Genomic DNA, 19,093 nt, shown 5'->3' on the forward strand with positions numbered 1-19,093 from the left:
TAAACAAATTCAATCATTTTTTTTAATGCATCCCTCTACTGCAGCATATGCCAGCACCAAACACCTAATTTAAATGACACAATATTTGTGATATCCTTGCTTAAAGCTAGTGTAGTAATAAGGTTAAGTACATTTTAGTAACTCATTATTTACCAGTATCCAACCTGTGCTGCCCCTACATACATAGATTCTCAGGTATTTTTTTTTACAACATTTTACCAACCATCCAGACAAAAGCAAGTGAGCTGATCAGCTCAGGAAACCTATTGGCAACAGTTTGGTTGCTTCATAGTTTTGATATGAATTGTTAACCACTTAAGGACCGCCTCCTGCACATATACGGCGGCAGAATGGCACGTCTGGGCACATCCACGTACAGGTACGTCCTGTACTAGTACCTAGCCGTGGGTCGCGGGCGCGCTTCCGCTACCCGGTCCGAAGCTCCGTGACCGCGGGACTCGCGGACCCGATCGCCACTGGAGTCCCGCGTATGGTTCCCCAGAGCTGAAGAACGGGGAGAGCCATGTGTGAACACGGCTTCCCCGTTCTTCACTGTGGTGCTGACATCGATCGTGTCATCCCTTTTTTAGGGGGACACATTCGATGACATCACACCTACAGCCACACCCCCCTACAGTTGTAAACACACTTCAGGTCACACATAACCCCATCAGAGCCCCCTGTGGTTAACTCCCAAACTGCAACTGTAATTTTCACAATAAACATTGGCCCGGATCCATAGTTACGCAGCGCAATTGCTGACTTGCTCCGGCGTTACGAATGCTCCTGATTCAGGAACATCGTAACGCCGACTGCAGCCTAAAATCTGCGTGGCATAAGGCTCTTATGCCACGCAGATTTTAGGCTGCATTCTTGCGATGACCGCTAGGGGGCGCTCCCATTGTGCTCAGTGTATAGTATGCAAATTGCATACTAACACTGATTCACAATGTTGCGCGGGCCCTGCGTACGCAAGTTACGGAGTTTCCATTCGGCGTCTTTAGCGTAAGGCTGCCCCTTCTAATAGTAGGGGCAGCCAATGCTAAAGTATACATGCCGTTCCCGCGTCGTGAAATTTGAATTTCACGTCGTTTGCGTAAGTGATTTGTGAATGGCGCTGGACGCCATTCACGTTCACTTTGAAGCAAATGACGTCCTTGCGACGTCATTTGCCGCAATGCACGTCGGGAAAATTTCCCGACGGAGCATGCGCTCTACGCTTGGCGCGGGAGCGCGCCTAATTTAAATGATTCCCGCCCCCTACGGGATCATTTACATTAGGCGCCCTTACGCAGGGCAATTTTACACCGCGCCCCCGCAATTTACGGAGCTACTGCTCCGTGAATCGCGGGTAGCGCAGTAAATTTGCGGGGGCGCAGGGCAAAAACGCTGCCCTGTGCAAATTCTAGCTGAATCTGGGCCAATGCATTTTAAATGCATTTTTTGCTGTGAAAATGACAATGGTCCTAAAAATGTGTCAAAATTGTCCGAAGTGTCCGCCATAATGTCGCAGTCACGAAAAAAATTGCTGATCACCGCCATTAGTAGTAAAAAAAAATAATAATAAAAATGCAAAAAAACTATCCCCTATTTTGTAAACGCTATAAATTTTGCGCAAACCAACCGATAAACGCTTATTGCAATTTTTTTTACCAAAAATAGGTAGAAGAATACGTATCGGCCTAAACTGAGGAAAACATTTGTTTTTATATATTTTTGGGGGATATTTATTATAGCAAAAAGTAAAAAATATTGAATTTTTTTCAAAATTGTCGCTCTATTTTTGTTTATAGCGCAAAAAATAAAAACCGCAGAGGTGATCAAATACCACCAAAAGAAAGCTCTATTTGTGGGAAAAAAAGGACGCCAATTTTGTTTGGGAGCCACGTCGCACGACCGCGCAATTGTCAGTTAAAGCGACGCAGTGCCGAATCGCAAAAAGGGGCCTGGTCTTTTACCTGCATTTTGGTCCGGGTCTTAAGTGGTTAATACCTGTCTTTGATCTATTGGGCTGTTTTTAATATTGAAAACTGATTGAAAGTCATTGAATTTGTCAAATAATTGTAACTAGTGCCCATCACAGATGAACTAAACTTGTAATTTCAAGAACATTTTTAAGCCTAGTGGATCTGAAGAATAGAGAAAAGCTTAATTTGTTTTGATTGCTTTTTACTATATTTTGATAAAGGCAAGGGTACACATTTTATTTCTTTAATTAAACAATCAAGACTTCATAAAATGTAATTGAAAGATTTAAATATTCTTACAGTTAATACAGTATACATATTCAACACTGTATTACTGAAATTACTTAACTGTTAATACACATTTTAATATAGTTAGAAAATATAGGATTAGAAATAATTTAACACACTATCTTTATAAACACTGTACAATTAAAATCTGCTTTCATTATTTAAAAATTACACTTTTTATACTAGGTACAAAGGTAGGGATAGACATTACATTGTATACATGGTCATTTGTTAGGAAACAAACAAGATGTTAAAATATACACTATATTACCAAAAGTATTGCGGGCCTTTACATGCACATGAACTTTAATGGCATCCCAGTCTTAGTCTGTAGGGTTCAATATTGAGTGGGCCCACCCCTTGCAGCTATAACAGCTTTAACTCTTCTGGGAAGGCTGTCCACAAGGTTTAGGAGTGTGTCTATGGGAATGTTTGACCATTCTTCCAGAAGCACATTTGTGAGGTCAGGCACTGATGTGGAGGAGAAGGCCTTTCTCGCAGTCTACGCTCTATTTCATCCCAAAGGTGTTCTATCAGGTTGAGGTCAGGACTCTGTGCCAGTCAGGCCCCGTACACACGACCAGTTTCCTCGGCAGAATTCAGCTTCCGACCGAGTTTCTGGCTGAATTCTGCCGAGGAAACTGGTCGTGTGTACACTTTCGGCCGAGGAAGCCGACGAGGAGCTCGACGAGGAAATAGAGAACATGTTCTCTATTTCCTCGTTGTTCTATGGGAGCTCTCGCCCCGCCGAGCTCCTCGGCGGCTTCAGGGCTGAACTGGCCGAGGAACTCGATGTGTTTGGCACGTCGAGTTCCTCGGCCGTGTGTACGAGGCCTCAGTCAAGTTGCTCCACCCCAAACTCACTCATCCATGTCTTTATGGACCTTGCTTTGTGCACTGGTCCAAAACATTTGGTGGAGGGGGGATAATGACGTGGGGTTGTTTTTAAGGGATTGGGTTTGGCCCCTTAGTTCCAGTGAAGAGAACTCCTAGGGCAACAGCATACCAAGACATTTTGGACAATTTCATGCTCTTTATGGGAAGGGTTTGGGGATGACCCCTTCCTGTTCCAACATGACTGCGCACCAGTGCACAAACAAGTTTCATAACGACATAGATGAGCAAGTTTTTGGTGAAGGAAACTGGACTGGCCTGCACCTCAACCTGATAGAGCATCTTTGCGATGAACTAGAGTGGAGATTGCTAACCAGGCCTTCTCTTCCACATCAGTGCTTGACCTCTCAAATGTGCTTCTGGAAGAATGATCAAACATTCCCATAGACACACTCCTAAACCTTGTGGACAGCCTTCACAAAAGAGTTGAAGCTGTTATAGCTGCAATGGGTGGGCCAACTCAATATTGAACCCTACTGACTAAGACTGGGATGCCATTAAAGTTCATGTGCGTGTAAAGGCAGGTGTCCCAATACTTTTGGTAATATAGGGTATATAATATAACAATTGCTATCTATTGGCACTTGCACCAGCGAGGGCTACATACTGTTTGATGCGTTATTAGTGTTTCCAGGCATTCTTTTGAGGATTAGTTGTTTTAAAGTAAAACATAAAACCTGCTCAGTTTACCCCAATCTGGGCTCTCCACAATCCACAACAGCCAGAATACACATTTGCATGTTAATGGGAGCATACTTCCAGGAGTCTGTACTGTGTATATTCCTCATCACTGCACCTGTGAACCTAATGTATGCTATTTGTAATAAACTATGCTTGATGAAGAAGTGTTTTCAAAGTTTTCACCCTTTTATTCAGTTACACAACAAAGTCTTCACCTACAATGATGGATCGAGTGTGTCAGACTTTCCAGGATGTACCCAGTTCCAAAGTGATTAGCCAGATTGGGTGAACTAAATAGAGTGTGATGATGAAATTAGGAATGGTTCTCTGTTTCACTATTGTAAGTGTTTGAAAAGCTTTAGGCATGCAGTCCCTCCCTTTCCCTGTATAAATATACAGATTAAGTAGACAAGGCAAAACAGCTGTGGTGTTGTTTTCCTTATGATAGTGGTAAAAGTGGCAGTTTGTGCTGCTCACTCACAAACAATACAATTAAGAAAAAGTGCAATTAAGACTTGTTAGGTGTCTGGAAAATGATATATGCATGCTTTTTGTTAACTATAATGCGTAGGAGTTGGATATGTGAATAAGATACACCAGTCAGAGAGGCATACTATACCTTTAATGGTGAATTCCTTGCTTCAGGGAACTCTCGTTCATCCAGACGCACCCATCGCTGTACAAACTGCTGGACAAGCGGGTTCTCATTATTCACAATCTGAAATCCAGTGACATTAGCTCCACCGTGCATGACTCTCTCCAATGAAATGCCTGTAAACCCCTGTGTTTGTAGAAAATAAAATGATAAAAAGATTATCTCCTGACTGGATACATTTTTGTAACAAAACCAGGATATTTAGGAAATTTTAACATGCCTTTTATGAGGTAGGCCAGATGGGTGTTTAACCAATAAACCAGGTTGCTTGATTTCTTATGGACATTACTATGAAGCCTCGTACACACGACCGAGGAACTCGACGGGCGAAACACATCGTTTTCCTCGTCGAGTTCCTTGTTAGGCTGTCGAAAAACTCGACAAGCCAATTTTCTCCATTCCCGTCAAGGAAATAGAGAACATGCTCTCTTTTTGGCTCGTCGAGTTTCTCGACAGTTTCCTCGACAAAAATGTACACACGACCGGTTTCCTCGGCAAAAAATAGCTCCCAGCAAGTTTCTTGCTGGTTTTTGCCGAGAAACTCGGTCGTGTGTACGAGGCCTTAGTTATGAGAGGTCAAAAGCCATCTTGTCCACACATAAAAAATCTGCTAATCATCGTCTGCCAAGCCTAGAACATATAATGTTGCAATAAGGGCTGTGGCCAGCCTGTCTTGACATTTGTTTCATAATACAGCATCTAACGGACCATTGTGTTATCTTACACTTGAAGCCTCGTACACACGCTCGGTTTTCTCGGCAATAACCAGCAATAAAATTGCTGGCAGAGCTTGCCGAGTAAACCGAGCGTGTGTACGAGGCTTTCAGGTTTCTCGTCAAGAAAACTGCCCAGAATCTCGAAGAGAAAAATAGAGAACCTGCTCTGTTTTCCTGCCGAGAAACCAGAGAGTGTGTATACATACCTGTCGCCGTGGAAACCCGCACATGCTCGAAATGACTTTGACGCATACGCGGTAGCTTCCTAGGCATAGGTAGGGTGTAGCAAGATGGCCGCGACGGCATCGAATGTGATGAGCGCATGCTCGTCGTAGTCGATGACGTCACCGCGTTCGCTCTATTCAAAAGAATGGCGGTTCTTTTGAATGGAGTGTCTGTACACTTGGCCGGCAAGAGATTCTTGCCAAGAATCTCGTCAGGAAAAACAATGTTTTTTTCCTGACAAGATTCTGGGCCATGTGTACAGGGCTAAAAGTGTAGTTTCTCTGTAATAATGAAAACCTTGCCATAAGTTGAATTTTTTTTTTATATTCCTGTTATTCCTGTGACATGAATGAACTTGTGTTTTGTCATTGAATAAAATTATATTACAATTATACTGCATTTAACCACTTGCCGTCGCCGCACAGTCATTATACGTCCACAAGGTGGCTCTCCTAGGCGAGACCACGTAAATGGACGTCCTACCTTTTACCCGCCACTAGGGGCGCACGCAAAAATATGTAGAAGATAACGTATCGGCCTAAACTGAGGAAAAAAAATGTTTTTTTATATATTTTTGGGGGATATTTATTACAGCAAAAAGTAAAAAATATTCATTTTTTTCAAAATTGTCGTTCTATTTTTGTTTATAGCGCAAAAAATTAAAAACGCAGAGGTGATCAAATACCACCAAAAGAAAGCTCTATTTGTGGGAAAAAAAGGACGCCAATTTTGTTTGGGAGCCACGTCGCACGACCGCGCAATTGTCTGTTAAAGCGACGCAGTCCCGAATCGCAAAAAGTACTCTGGTCTTTGGGCAGCAATATGGTCCGGGGGGTAAGTGGTTAATACAGTGAACATTTACCCTGAATTATCATAAGGCAAATGGGGCAGTTGCTCCATGTACACCACTCCAAGGGGAACTATCCCTAGTTGGAGCAAAAATCCCATGTACAAAGCCTGATGTACAGCTGCAGTAGTATAGAAACATAGATAGGGGTTGATTTACTAAAGGCAAATAGACTGCATTTTGTAAAGTGAAGTTGCGCAGGGCGTTAGCGGTAAAGCGACGCTAGTTTTAGTGGCACTTTACCGTCGTTTTAGCAGCGCTTTTTGATCACTAACTGGACACTTTTAACCCCTGCTGGGGGGCGAAAAATCGTTAAATACGCCCGAAAAGTGCTGCTGCGGAAACGCTTTTCAGGTGCTTCGGCAGCACTGCCCATTTATTTCAATGGGCAGGGGCGGTGGAGGAGTGGTGTATATACTGCTCCTCCACCACCCCAAAATGCTGCTTGCAGGACTTTTTCTAACGTCCTGCAAGCGCACCACTCTGGTGTGAAAGCACTCCGTCTCTCACACTGGGGCTGCACAGGAGGCGTTTTTCAGGCTCTTTACTGGCGCTTTACTGGCAATAGTTTTAGCCCAAAAGCTCCTAAAAAATACCCTCAGTGTGAAAGGGGTCTTAGAGACTCGTCTTTGGTAATGTTGCTAAGAAATATACTACTGTATATGAAACTAACAATAGGCATTTTAATATAAACAGAACATTTTACTGCTGAAATATTATTGGTGCTTGGGAGGGAGCCCACACATGATTAATCTGCTCTGGGCCTCCCATTATTGGTCAGCTCTAGGCTATACATGATTAGTCTGCTCAGGGCCCATTAACGTCTTAAAACAGCCATGTGTTCTGTGCGATATGTGGGTGCTTTACAAGTAAATATTTAAATTGCAATGTCTTTTTAAAGCTAATACATTATATGCAGTCTGTATTGTAGAAATAAACAGGAAAAAACTATCCTTTGATTTTGGGTTGCAATATAATTTTTATTGTTATTGCTTGATCTATAATTGCTTGTTGTCAAAATGTCTAAGCAAAAGGGTTTCCAAATATTGCATTTAGAAGTGTAAGCCACTTAAAAGCTTAATTTTACACATAACATCTAATGCACAGTGTGCGTTGTGTAATCTCCACATATGATCTCATACTCTAAGAAGGTACAATCATTTAGTGAACCACAGGGAGACTGTTGCACAATTGCATCAAAATTGTTGCATCTTCATTGAGGTTCTCAGCCTATAGCATCTGAAGGGCTTTCATACAAAATACTCACACCAATCACATCAGTCCCTGTCCCCAAAAGAGTAGCCTACTTATTTGCTTCCGGGAGATGACTCACAAAGAACACGGGGAGACTTTTAAAGCCTATATGTTAAACCCAGCACTACAACATTGCAAACCCTTCAGTCACTTTCCTGTTCAGCCTAATGCCCCGTACATACGATCAGGCTTTTGCCTGGCCAAATTACATCGGAATTCCGACGGAATTCCATCGGAGTAAAATAAAACATGTTTTATATCTAAACTCTGATGGAATTCATCAGAATATCCGATGAAAAAGCTCCGATGGGGCTACACACGATGGGAATATCCGATGGAAAAAGTCAGATCATGTTTACAAGGCATTAGAGTCCATTCACTCTGTAAAATGCTCCGTAGCAGGCAATGCAATCATGCTTGCTACTGTGCCCTTCCTTTGCTCAGCTGTGTTGCTGGAGGATGCCACTCTTTAGTGGGTGTTAGTTCTGTTTAAAAAACATTTTCCTCCATCTAGGTGTTTGGTTATAGTTTACAATATACACAGAAATGTGGATTGTGTAATTGAGCTTCAATAGAAGATAACTAGACAACACAGCTTTATTTGCTAAACTTCACTTTCAGAAAAGGTGACTATTTGAACATCTCAGCCTTGCAGTCCTGTAAAATTTCCCCATCTTGAGTCCACATATATACCTTTATCTTCATAAATAATTACAAACTACAGGGCAACTGTCCATAACTTTATACTGTTTTCCGGTTTGTCTAGTACAATGTACTATTGCACTCCATCTTATTTTTTAATAGTCGTGGTAGTACATATTAGGGGTTGCTGTTTACGTTACTAAAGCACAAAAACAATTGATAGATTTTATAGAGAATGAATCTCATTAAAGTTATATACAGGCAAGAACTAGATGAAGAAGTGCAACCAGTGAAAGACTACAAATCTACAAGTCACTATCAAATATAATCTTGTTAGAATACTTTATATCAACAGGTGTACAGCTAAGCACTAAATACTTGACTAATTCATTGTTAGCCACAGCAGTGATGTTGGCATGATTTACAAGTGCATGACACTATATGGTAACACAAAAAGAGGCACCCGCATTTTCATTCTGTAATGCTCATTTTATAATATAGGTTTGTAAATATTTTAAATTTGATACAGTATATGAAACCATTCTTAGTAGCAGAAGGTACAAAATCAAATTAAACATAAAATAAAAGGATTGAATATACTTTCCAGTCAAAACACAAAAGCTTACTCAACATCCCCTGGTAGATGTTTTGACCCGCAGATCTGCTGTACATGTGAGTTTTTTATTGTGTTTTTACCATTAAATACGTTCCTATCACAGGATTATGCGATGTGCCTTCTTTTCTCTCGTTTACTATTACCCTCTGAGCGATACATCTGATACTACTGGGAGGCTAGGAGGAACAGGAAGAGACATACAGGAGTATTCACGAACTCGGCGTTCATTGGAGATATGCCCACCATTATTGTCCTCTGAGTGAGTGCATCGCTGTGTGATTTACGCTACCTCAGTATTGCTCTCACAGTATTACGCTATATATCTCTTTGCTGTTTTTTTTCCATATGCAAATCGGGTGCTGAGTCCTCTAGTCACATACCAACCTCTTGTATTGTCATCCATCAAATACACATCTGAGGATTTTTTGGGCTGTCCGTGCAACAGCTGGGAGGTGAGCTTCTAGGGGACACAAGAGTTGTTTGCACTGAAGATATCTCTCCTCTAAACACTTGTGCCTGGTTTTGGGATCACCATCTAGAGACTTTTTACTATATACTATTCAGCTTTGTTTATTATATTATATATTATTCGGTGTGTTTTTTGCTATATCACATATCTATTGTGTCACTATTCTTATCACGTTTTGTTTGATGTCACTTGGCTCTTTTATTTTGTTTTATGTTTGCTGCAGAATTTTCCTGATGTTTTTGGACCACATATTGCTTTTCTTGAGAGATTTACCCATTGTGTAGTTTACACGTTCACCCATATTTACACATTCAGTGTGCTTATCAGTCACACTGCCCCCCTTTTTGTTCAGTTACACAGCGCAGTCACCACCATATATTTTTCAGTATAACTGCTTACAGCAGATGTGCTTCACAAAAGTCTGCCTAGTCTCATATTAAATTTACAGGAACTTTCATAGGATTTCATGTGAACCCTGGCAACTATTGTTTAGGGAAGACAGAATAAAATACAATTTACAAAATTAACTGTTATAAAAACTCTCTGAAAAAGAGCAAAAATAAAGTGTTTTTGATTTCAAGAATATAAAATAGATGCCGTAACTAAAAATGAATATGTATCTCATTTGCTTTTGTTTTGAGGGCAACAATAATATCCAGGGATGTGTGTTAATGTTTAGAGCATTCTGAAATTAAGCACGGAAAAAAAGGAACAAAATGACTTGTTAATAGAAAACTATCCACTACAGCAGGCATAGACAATGATCCTTGACCTTAACTAGGTCACAGGAGATTATATTTAGCTGTAACTAAATGAATAAAGCTTTGAAATAGAAAATATATATCACAGATCATGTTAAAAATTGATAAGTGACATACATTATCTTTCTATAAATCCATGCTAATCTAAGGAAATCTGTACCCATATTTAGAGCATTACAGGAAACCTGACACAAGAGAAAATGGTTCTTGTAACCGATGGGTGTCGGGTTGTCATGCTACATTGGTTCTCTTTCTTCCATACCAACCTGGACCTCACATTCAGATACAGACTTACTTTCTGTGATCTGTATTCTTGTTCTGCATTATTGAATACAGGTATCAAAGAATGTGGGCCATCTTCGCATTATAGCCAGGCAACTAGCAATGCCATGTGTTTCAGAAGACTCTGGAGGCTGACTTCCCCCAATTCAATGACCTCACCACAAAAATGACTGTAGTTTCAGCACATTGACTTGGTTTACAGTGAAGCACTGTAGATACATAATTTACTTAGTGGCAGACTCCTTTAAAGGCTGTGTACACTGTTTAGCATATTTGATTATTATTGTGGATTCGGTTATTCTTTAACAATAAAGGTTTGCACTCTTGGAACTGCCTAAGAGGTGATACATTCCTAAAATACAAAACTTAGTTTACATATTGAGGTGGGGTTCACCGCTCCAGGGAAATCCCAAGTGCAATTGTGGATAAGTCCAGGTGGATGTGGGTGCTGGCAATGCACTAGGCAATGGAAAGTAGCAAAGGACGGATGGACGGCCGCACACCAAGGAACTCTTGAGTTGTCTTTATTGAAGTAACATGAGCAAACACCGCAAATACACAGCAGAAATCAGAAATCAAAAACAGCCGACGCGTTTCACACTTAGTGCTTATTCATGGCCATGAATAAGCACTAACTAAGTGTGAAATGCGTCGGCTGTTTTTGATTTCTGCTGTGTATTTGCGGTGTTTGCTCATGTTCCTTCAATAAAGACAACTCAAGAGTTCCTTGGTGTGCGGCCGTCCATCCGTCCTTTGCTACTTTTCAGTTTACATATTGATGCTGACCACAAAAATTACAAAATATTAAGAATGTATCTTTTCTTTATTACCCCCCCCATCAACATGCTATTGCCATTTTTTTTACTGCATGCCTTATTTTAATCACAGAGAAGCCATTGCTAGGACTCTGTGCTTCTGTGATTTTCTATACATTACAGGCAGACCATGGCTGGTGGAAGGGTTCAGCTGGGGGGTTCATAACTATCTGGAAATGCCATAGCACCCTGCATTAATATTTCTCTCAAGAAACCTCAGCCCTGATGTAAGTAAGCAGTGGAGTGAATGGGTTCTTGAGTGGAGCAATGTAAAGATCAAAATGCCCTTATAGGCAGATGGTAGTCTGGATTTGGCCATAATTCAACAGTTTACATGCAGACCATCTACCCACATGTGATGCTGAGCCTCCATGAATGGGCTAGATGATGCTGGAAATTTTCAGTCAGAAAATTGGCCGAATTTGCTTTATTTTCTAATGCACACTATGAAAAGCTATTAGTGTGCAGTGAAATCAGAATAAGCAGTTTCAGCACCAGGAGAGAAGCCCATACAATGGTGTTAGCACTGTTGAGAGTGTGAAATGCGCCAGTTTTTTTATCCCTGCTGTAGTTTGTAGTTTTATTATTTTTCACAATAAAGGTGTTTTTATTTTAGTGAGGCAGTCCAGACCTTCACTCTTCTAATTGCTATATGCTTAGCCTGCACCTGCTGCTTCCACCTTGAGGAGAGTGCCATTTCCACACATACACCTGATGCGGTGATCCCTTCCCCTATTATTCAACTTTAGTCAGAGCTGCACAGTTTGTTTTTGTCTAAAGTTATGTGCAGTATTTGGGTAAGAGTGAACTAACCCTTTAAATATATTTTTCCAAGGTGAAGATGTAGCCAGTAATGTGTTTAAGCCTGGGTTCACACTGTTGCGGTTCAGGGCATGTAATTTGCACAGGAATCGCAGCACATTAATGTGAGAATTGCATGCAGTGTCTCTGAAGTGGGATTCGAGCCATGGATTTGTATCCCTCAAATCGCAGCACATTTGCACCAAACTGGTGCTGAACCCTTTTTTTGTCCACACCAGAATCGTATAGCTTGGGTGTTCACACCCATATGATTCAATTCTGCAAATCGCACTGCATTTTGCAAACCGATTGCGGGGTGTCGTTAACAACATATACTCTGCAATCGCTTCACATGGAGGGGTATGCGATTTACTTTCAGTGATAAATCCACAGCAAATTCGCTGTGAATGCATCTGGTGTGAACCGATGATAAAGCTCTAAAAGGAAACAGACAATGACCATTCACTTATTTAAAAAAATAATAATCCAGGTCAGGGCTAAAACAAATAAATAAATAAATATCAATGTTTTTTAATTTTTCGTTTGGGTAAATATTAAAAAGTGCATATGTATAATATGTCTTTTTAAATGCACTCTGCACGCCATGATCACCATGTATTATTTCAATAACAACTTCTGATTTATAAATATTGAAGATGATTTTTCGAATAACATTAATATGTTAAACTTTAACTGGTTTGTAGCTTAAGATTTATTATGGAAGTCTAAAAACTAAAAATAAGAATAAAAAAATGTCTCAAAGCCAATATTGTTTAATTTCAATGGTAGCCATTATTCTGATATATTCTGAAAAATGTTTTGCAGAGACCCACATTTGCAGATATAATGGTTACGACTAATTGGTGTTCCTGAAGATGTTTGCTGATATTTTTTTGAAAAATAGCCCTCAAGTTGTTTACTGTTACCCAAGACAAACTGCCTTGGTGTCTTTAGAAAAAATTGTTGAAAAAAGAATTATATCAGCCTATGCTACCCCTTAGCAACTATTCATTGTTCAGCTGGTATAAAGCAGCACAGACAATTCTTCCTCAGACACTCATATATAATGCCTATTGTCAGCTTGTTTAGCATAATAATAATTATACAGTAATAAAACATAACTGAGCACTGTTTACTAAAAATACTTGTGAATGTTCATTAACACATAGCAACTAATTACCCATCACTTTTCATATTCAAGTTTATTAAATAACACAACAAAGTGTAATGTGCAATAAACCCTAGAAGGTAACCACAAATTGTTTTCCATTGTTCTGACATCTCTAAGTTGTTGAAAGGTGAACATAATTTAAGAGGATTTGATTATCATCGTTTACACATCATTGCTATTTCAGCTACATTGTTAAAAGTGAAAAAAAAGTATGTTTGTGGGAAGATTTTATTAATTTTGACCACTTTGACATGAATCTGTGCCCCCAATGCATTTATACAGTTACGTCCATATATATTAGGACACAGGCACAATTTTCATACTTTTGGCTCTCTATGCCAACAGAATAAAATTAAAATTAAACAATTCAAAATGAATTTGAAGTGCAGACTTTCAGCTTTAATTGAAGAGGTTGAAAATAAATATCAAGTATAAATTTTAGGATTGTCTGGATGTTGTGAATGGGGTTTTCTTTACCATAGGGAGGATCCTGCAATCATCCACCACTGTTGTCTTCCATGAACATCTAGGGCTTTTAGGTTGCTTAGCTCACTAGTGCGTTCTTTCATTCCTCAGAATGTACCAAACTTTTGATTTGGACACTCCTAATATTGCTGCTATCTCTCTGATGGATTTGTTTCGTTTTTGAAGCCTTACAATGGCCGGTTTTATTTGAATGGACAGCTTCTTTGAACATATGATGTAGGCTCACAGCAATTGATTCCAAATGCAAATACCACACTTAGAATCATCTCCAGACATTTTACCTGTTTAATTGATGAAGAAATAATGAAGGAGTAGCCCACACCTGGCCATGAAACAGCTTTTGATTCAATTGTCCAATTATTTTTGGTCCCTTGAAAAAGGGGGGATGGCAATTCTTAAGACCTGTAATTCCTAAACCCTTCTTGCAATTTTGCACTTTCAGCCCATATCCATTATATATATAACTAATATGTTTTGGTAAATACCTGAAAAAAATCAAAAATTGTGCCTGTGTCCAAATATATATGGACTTAACTGTATGTCACAGATGGAATATTGTCTGGTCAATGCTTGCATTTTATCAGTGAAAATACTGCATTCTATTGGGACGCCTCTTTTAAAATTGCATCTAAAGTGTGCATTTTCTATACACATACATAGGGGTTGATTTACTAAAAACAAATAGACTGTGCACTTTGCAAAGTGCAGTTGCACTCTGCAAGAGCAGTTGCTCCAGAGCTCAGTAAATGAGCAGAAGCTCTTCTGACTTTCATCATCCAATCATGTGCAAGCAAAAATGCTGTATTTTTTTCCTTGAACATGCTTTACAAAGTGAAGCTTTACTTAATTTTCTAAGATCTGGAGCATCTGCACTTGCAGAGTACACGGTCTATTTGCCTTTGGTAAATGATCCCCATTGTTTCAACGTTCAGACAAATGTCAGCAGATTGCAGACATATAGGGGTTGATTTACTAAAAGCAAATAGCCTGTGCACTTGCACTCTGCAAGGGTAGTTGCTCGAGAGCTACTTAGCAGAGGCTCTGCTGACTTCCATCATCCAATCACGTGCAAGCAAAAATGCATTTTTTTTATTTTGCTTGAATGTGATTGGGTATTTTTGCAAAGTGAAGCCTTACCCCATTTACTATGCTTTGCAGCAACCCTAACCCTAACCCCTAACCCCTAACCCTAACTTAGGGTCCATTTATATTATCATGTTTTGGCATCTGATGAACTAAAGTTAATGCACCAAAACAGTGTACACAAGCCCTTATTGTTGTAGCAGATGGAGAGACCTGTTGTGCATTATACACAGAAGGATAACTAAGGGGTACATGTTGCACTAAAGCGGGGAACAAGATGATCACAAGCACTGCAGAAGGAGGAGCGGGGGAATGCATTCTCCAACAACTACAAAGATATGGGAAGCTCAAATCAAGCAAAGTGTAAGTTCCAGGTCCCTCCTGGAATAAAAAAAAATACTGCTTGGGCCAGGTTAGTTGATGTTACATATACCCCCTCTCTCTATAAACAAAAATAAAACCAATATATTGCCATTTGAATTGCCTGACTAGTAAGCCATGTGTTTTGTAGACTACAAGATTTGGCTCACTAACACTTGGTGCTTCATCATGGTATATTAAAACTTTAAAAAGGTTAGAAATCATGGCCATAGAGGAGCTAAATAGTTGACGGAGAACTGAATCTATGTAAATTGACCAATAGACTCAATATTTTTTTTTGCTGATTTTTTTGTATTATTGTGTAAACTTACCTAGATAAAAATATTTATTAGAGGCCGATCACTAAATATACAACTCTGGACACTGGTTTATAGGCTCATATTAATATTACAAAAGTGTCTTAGCTCCTTGGAAGTTGAGTTGAAAAATAATTGTTATAAAGCTGCAGAAGACAGGACTGTGATGGTAAATGTATTTCACTGCCAGCCCCTCTATTATAATGAGGCATAACACACAGGGTAAATGTTTTTCTAAAACTAAGCTTGTAAATACCATTTTACAGATATTTTCAGGTCGGTCAGGTGACTCCCGGCCTCCTACTCTGATCCAGGGCTATTGCAGTAGCCCTGGATTGGAGTAGAAGACTAGTTGGGAGTCTTGTAACCGGCATGAAGATATTTGTAAAATGATATTTCCAAGCTTCATTTTAGAAAAACATTTACCATGTATGTTATGCCTAGGTATAATAGAGGGGCTGGCAGTAACAATTGGTAATCTTTTATTTTTTAATAATAGCGGAAGAAGGGGGGTGCGGAGACAGAGTCACAGGAGCTGACAGGCAGGGAGGGAGGGGTGAGAGGGATACAGCAGGGCTGTGGATGATGGAGGCATGCAAGCTGACCGTGGTAGTCAGGGATCAGCAGCCATGATTATCGTGGTCAGCTCACAAAGGGGAACACAGGAAGTGGTAGGATCAGCCAGTTTTTTTTACCGTTCAGACAGGGGCAGATTAGACAGTGCAAGCACTGTGCTGTTTAATCTGCTATAAGGGAACAGTATCTCTCTTTATTTTTTTATATTTTTAGGGTTACAAACACTTAAAAAAAATACCCTTGCATAACTGAAACAAAAATGAATAAACCGCTCAAACCCAGGTCTGGTTTATCTACCCTTGGTAGATTTGGTCCCTTTTTTAAAATGGGCTTTAGATGGAAAAAGTGCTCTCTGTTAATATCAGCAACAGCATTTTAACTACCTTACTACCTCTCTATAAAAACAATGGCTGGTAGGCTGATGTGCATTTCTGGATTTCTGTTCACTACCTGTGATAGTGCCAGGGATGCACAAAAATGCATAAGATTATGCTGTCATTAGGCAGCACAGATCATAGGCAAAATGCACAGAGCTAGTCAGAAGGGCTCTGTGCCGTGTAAATATTATGATGACTAATTACAGCAATCACAAATGTACTGCTGTGTTTACATTTAAGAGCCCCCCTCCTCTCACAATGGAGGAAATAGAGGAAAAATTATTTCATGAAGGAAGGGATCATAGGAAGGGAGGTAAACACAATTTTTACCTAGGTTTCACAAATTTCCCCAATTGAATTCCATGAAAAATGTGTATATTTTGAAGTTGTATGAATCTTGAATTAAAAAATTGTAAATAGATGTTGCATCATCATAGAACATCTGTAGACTCACTACCTCCTATGTCTTTACCCTTGGGATTACAACCACAGTAATGCCGCGTACACACGATCGGTTAAACTGATGAGAATGGTCTGATGGACCGTTTTCATCGGTCCAAACCGATCGTGTGTGGGCGCCATCGGTTATTTAACCATCGGTTAAAAAAAAGCCAACTTGTTTTAAATTTAACCGATGGATTCCTAACCGATAGGAAAAAAACTATCGTTAGTAGGCACAACCATCGGGTAAAAATCCATGCATGCTCAGAATCAAGTCGATGCATGCTTGGAAGCATTGAACTTCGTTTTTTTCAGCACGTCGTTGTGTTCTACGTCACCTCGTTCTGACACAATCGTTTTTTTAACCGATGGTGTGTAGGCGCGACGGACCATCAGTCAGCTTCATCAGTTAACCAATGAAAACGGTTCATCGGTCCGTTCTCATCGGATGGACTGATCGTGTGTACGCGGCATAACTCTTTGGAAGTTCGCCAAGGCAAATAAATACAGCCATTTTTTGCCCCTTACTTCAACTGCATATGATCCCTACCCCCGAAGCCCCTCTCCAAATTTACTTAATTGAGAAAAATAAGAGAATAATTTTAATGGCTACTAGGAGTTAGTGTATCTTTGCACATTGCTACCTACAGTACCTTATAGGTCACACACAAACACATATATACAGTATATATTATGTTTTTTGTAGCTATGTATACATTCCTACATATCCTAGTATCTATTGTTTTACAAGAAAATATATTTTCTTAGAATTTTCAAACTGTACAAATAATATTAAGATATATAATAATCTATAATGTATCCTGCACTCTCACATACTGTACTATGCTGCTTTATTCTAAATACATTGTTTGAACTTATATATTATTAACATTTGTAAATGAAATAGATCCATGCAGAATCAGTTTACTTGGTATGACATGTATGTTCCTTATTATGGGCCAGTTATTACCTCCTAGACAAATTTATTCTGACAATCCAGGCACATAGGTTGCCACAGAACAATAAAGATCTGTGCTGTACAGGTTCATCATATTCTGCACAGTGCCTACAATGCGATTGTTTTGACACAATTCCAGACAGTTCTATAGAGAACATTCTGATGAGCATCTGTCACAACACCACATTGGTGACAGCTTGTGACAGTTCATAAGAGAGGAAGATCAACTTTAACAGACTACAGGTAAGGCACTGCAAAGTTACAGATCTGCCAAGAAAACAACCCTTAATTTGTCTAAAACCTAAAAGTATTTTTTACACAAAGGAAAAAGGGAAAAATTTTCCATTTGTCCAAATCATGTCAGTAAACAGAGGATAAATTGGCCCATTCTCTGTTTTATTGTTCAAAAGATGTTGCAGATAGTGTGCAGCAGAAGGCAGACAGCTCATTTCAATAATGTAATACTGAAAGAAGGAGGTGAAGAGTAATATTTCATATTCTTATATTTGCAAATTATTCTCAGGAATCCTGGGAAAGAACTTTTCGCTGCTTCCTATCTGTTCGTGATTAACTCAGTCTCCATCAATGCAAAAGCAATACACAGCACAGTTTTTTAAAGTACGTGTTCTTACCAGGTTAGCGAGCATATAATGGTAGCCCCGTGTGTGTTTGCCAAGGATTACAACCTGTAAGAAAAGAAAAAGAGATCAAGGATTTAATTGGATGTCCTGTAGCCCTGAAATTATTATATTTGTGCAATGCGGTTTAATACACAGTGCAAATACTACATATATTTTTACTGTACTTTATTTTAGGCAGAACTTGAAATGAAAAATACCCTCTGAGTTATTCAGTCATTCAATTACAATGTGCTATATTAAAAAAAAAAAAAAATAGCGCTTACCATGTTCTGTTAGCAAAATGCTCTAGAAAGGTTTTTCTCTTGTTTTAATAAGGTCACAAGCATTATTAATTCAAATAAAACGGAAAGGAAAGGCAATCTGGTTTGTGCAAAATAGGAGAGCCAGTTTTCTGGTAAGGCAGAGAAAAGAAAAGGCCAGGTACAAGTCTTCTTCATTGAATGGCTTGGATATTTATGCAAATGACTCAAATTTGCACAGCTATAATAGCCATTATTTGTCATAATGATCATTATTCAGCAAATGTGACCAGAAAACAACATTCTTGTTGTGAAAAATAATTGTTGTAGCAATAATCTATGTGTTACAGACTATTATGTTGACCCCCCTTATACATGTATTAAAAGAACACTACACTGCTGAGCTCTTCTAAAAATAAAAATGTCCTTATTGTCTCTGTCTTCAGTACTTTCCAAGCCACTGACCGATTGCAAGCATAAATATTAGAAAGTCAGAGTGAAGTCAGGTCTCTTGAATAGCATCCTTCCTTT

General features: G+C 39.4%; 1 protein-coding gene across 2 annotated transcripts in view; it reads right to left on the reverse strand.

The window, feature by feature from the left end:
- The window catches only part of GRIA3 (glutamate ionotropic receptor AMPA type subunit 3), a 405,232-nt gene that overhangs the window by 82,278 nt on the left and 303,861 nt on the right, over window positions 1-19,093 (reverse strand). For both annotated transcript variants that reach the window (XM_040323936.1, XM_040323935.1), the window contains exons 5-6: window positions 18,315-18,368; window positions 4,450-4,611 (exon numbers count right to left, since the gene is read on the reverse strand). In XM_040323936.1, the coding sequence (XP_040179870.1) occupies window positions 4,450-4,611; window positions 18,315-18,368 (216 nt within the window). The remainder of the gene's footprint in view (window positions 1-4,449; window positions 4,612-18,314; window positions 18,369-19,093) is intronic.

This window comes from Rana temporaria, chromosome 9 (genome assembly GCF_905171775.1).
Source record: "Rana temporaria chromosome 9, aRanTem1.1, whole genome shotgun sequence".
Taxonomy (NCBI): domain Eukaryota; kingdom Metazoa; phylum Chordata; class Amphibia; order Anura; family Ranidae; genus Rana; species Rana temporaria.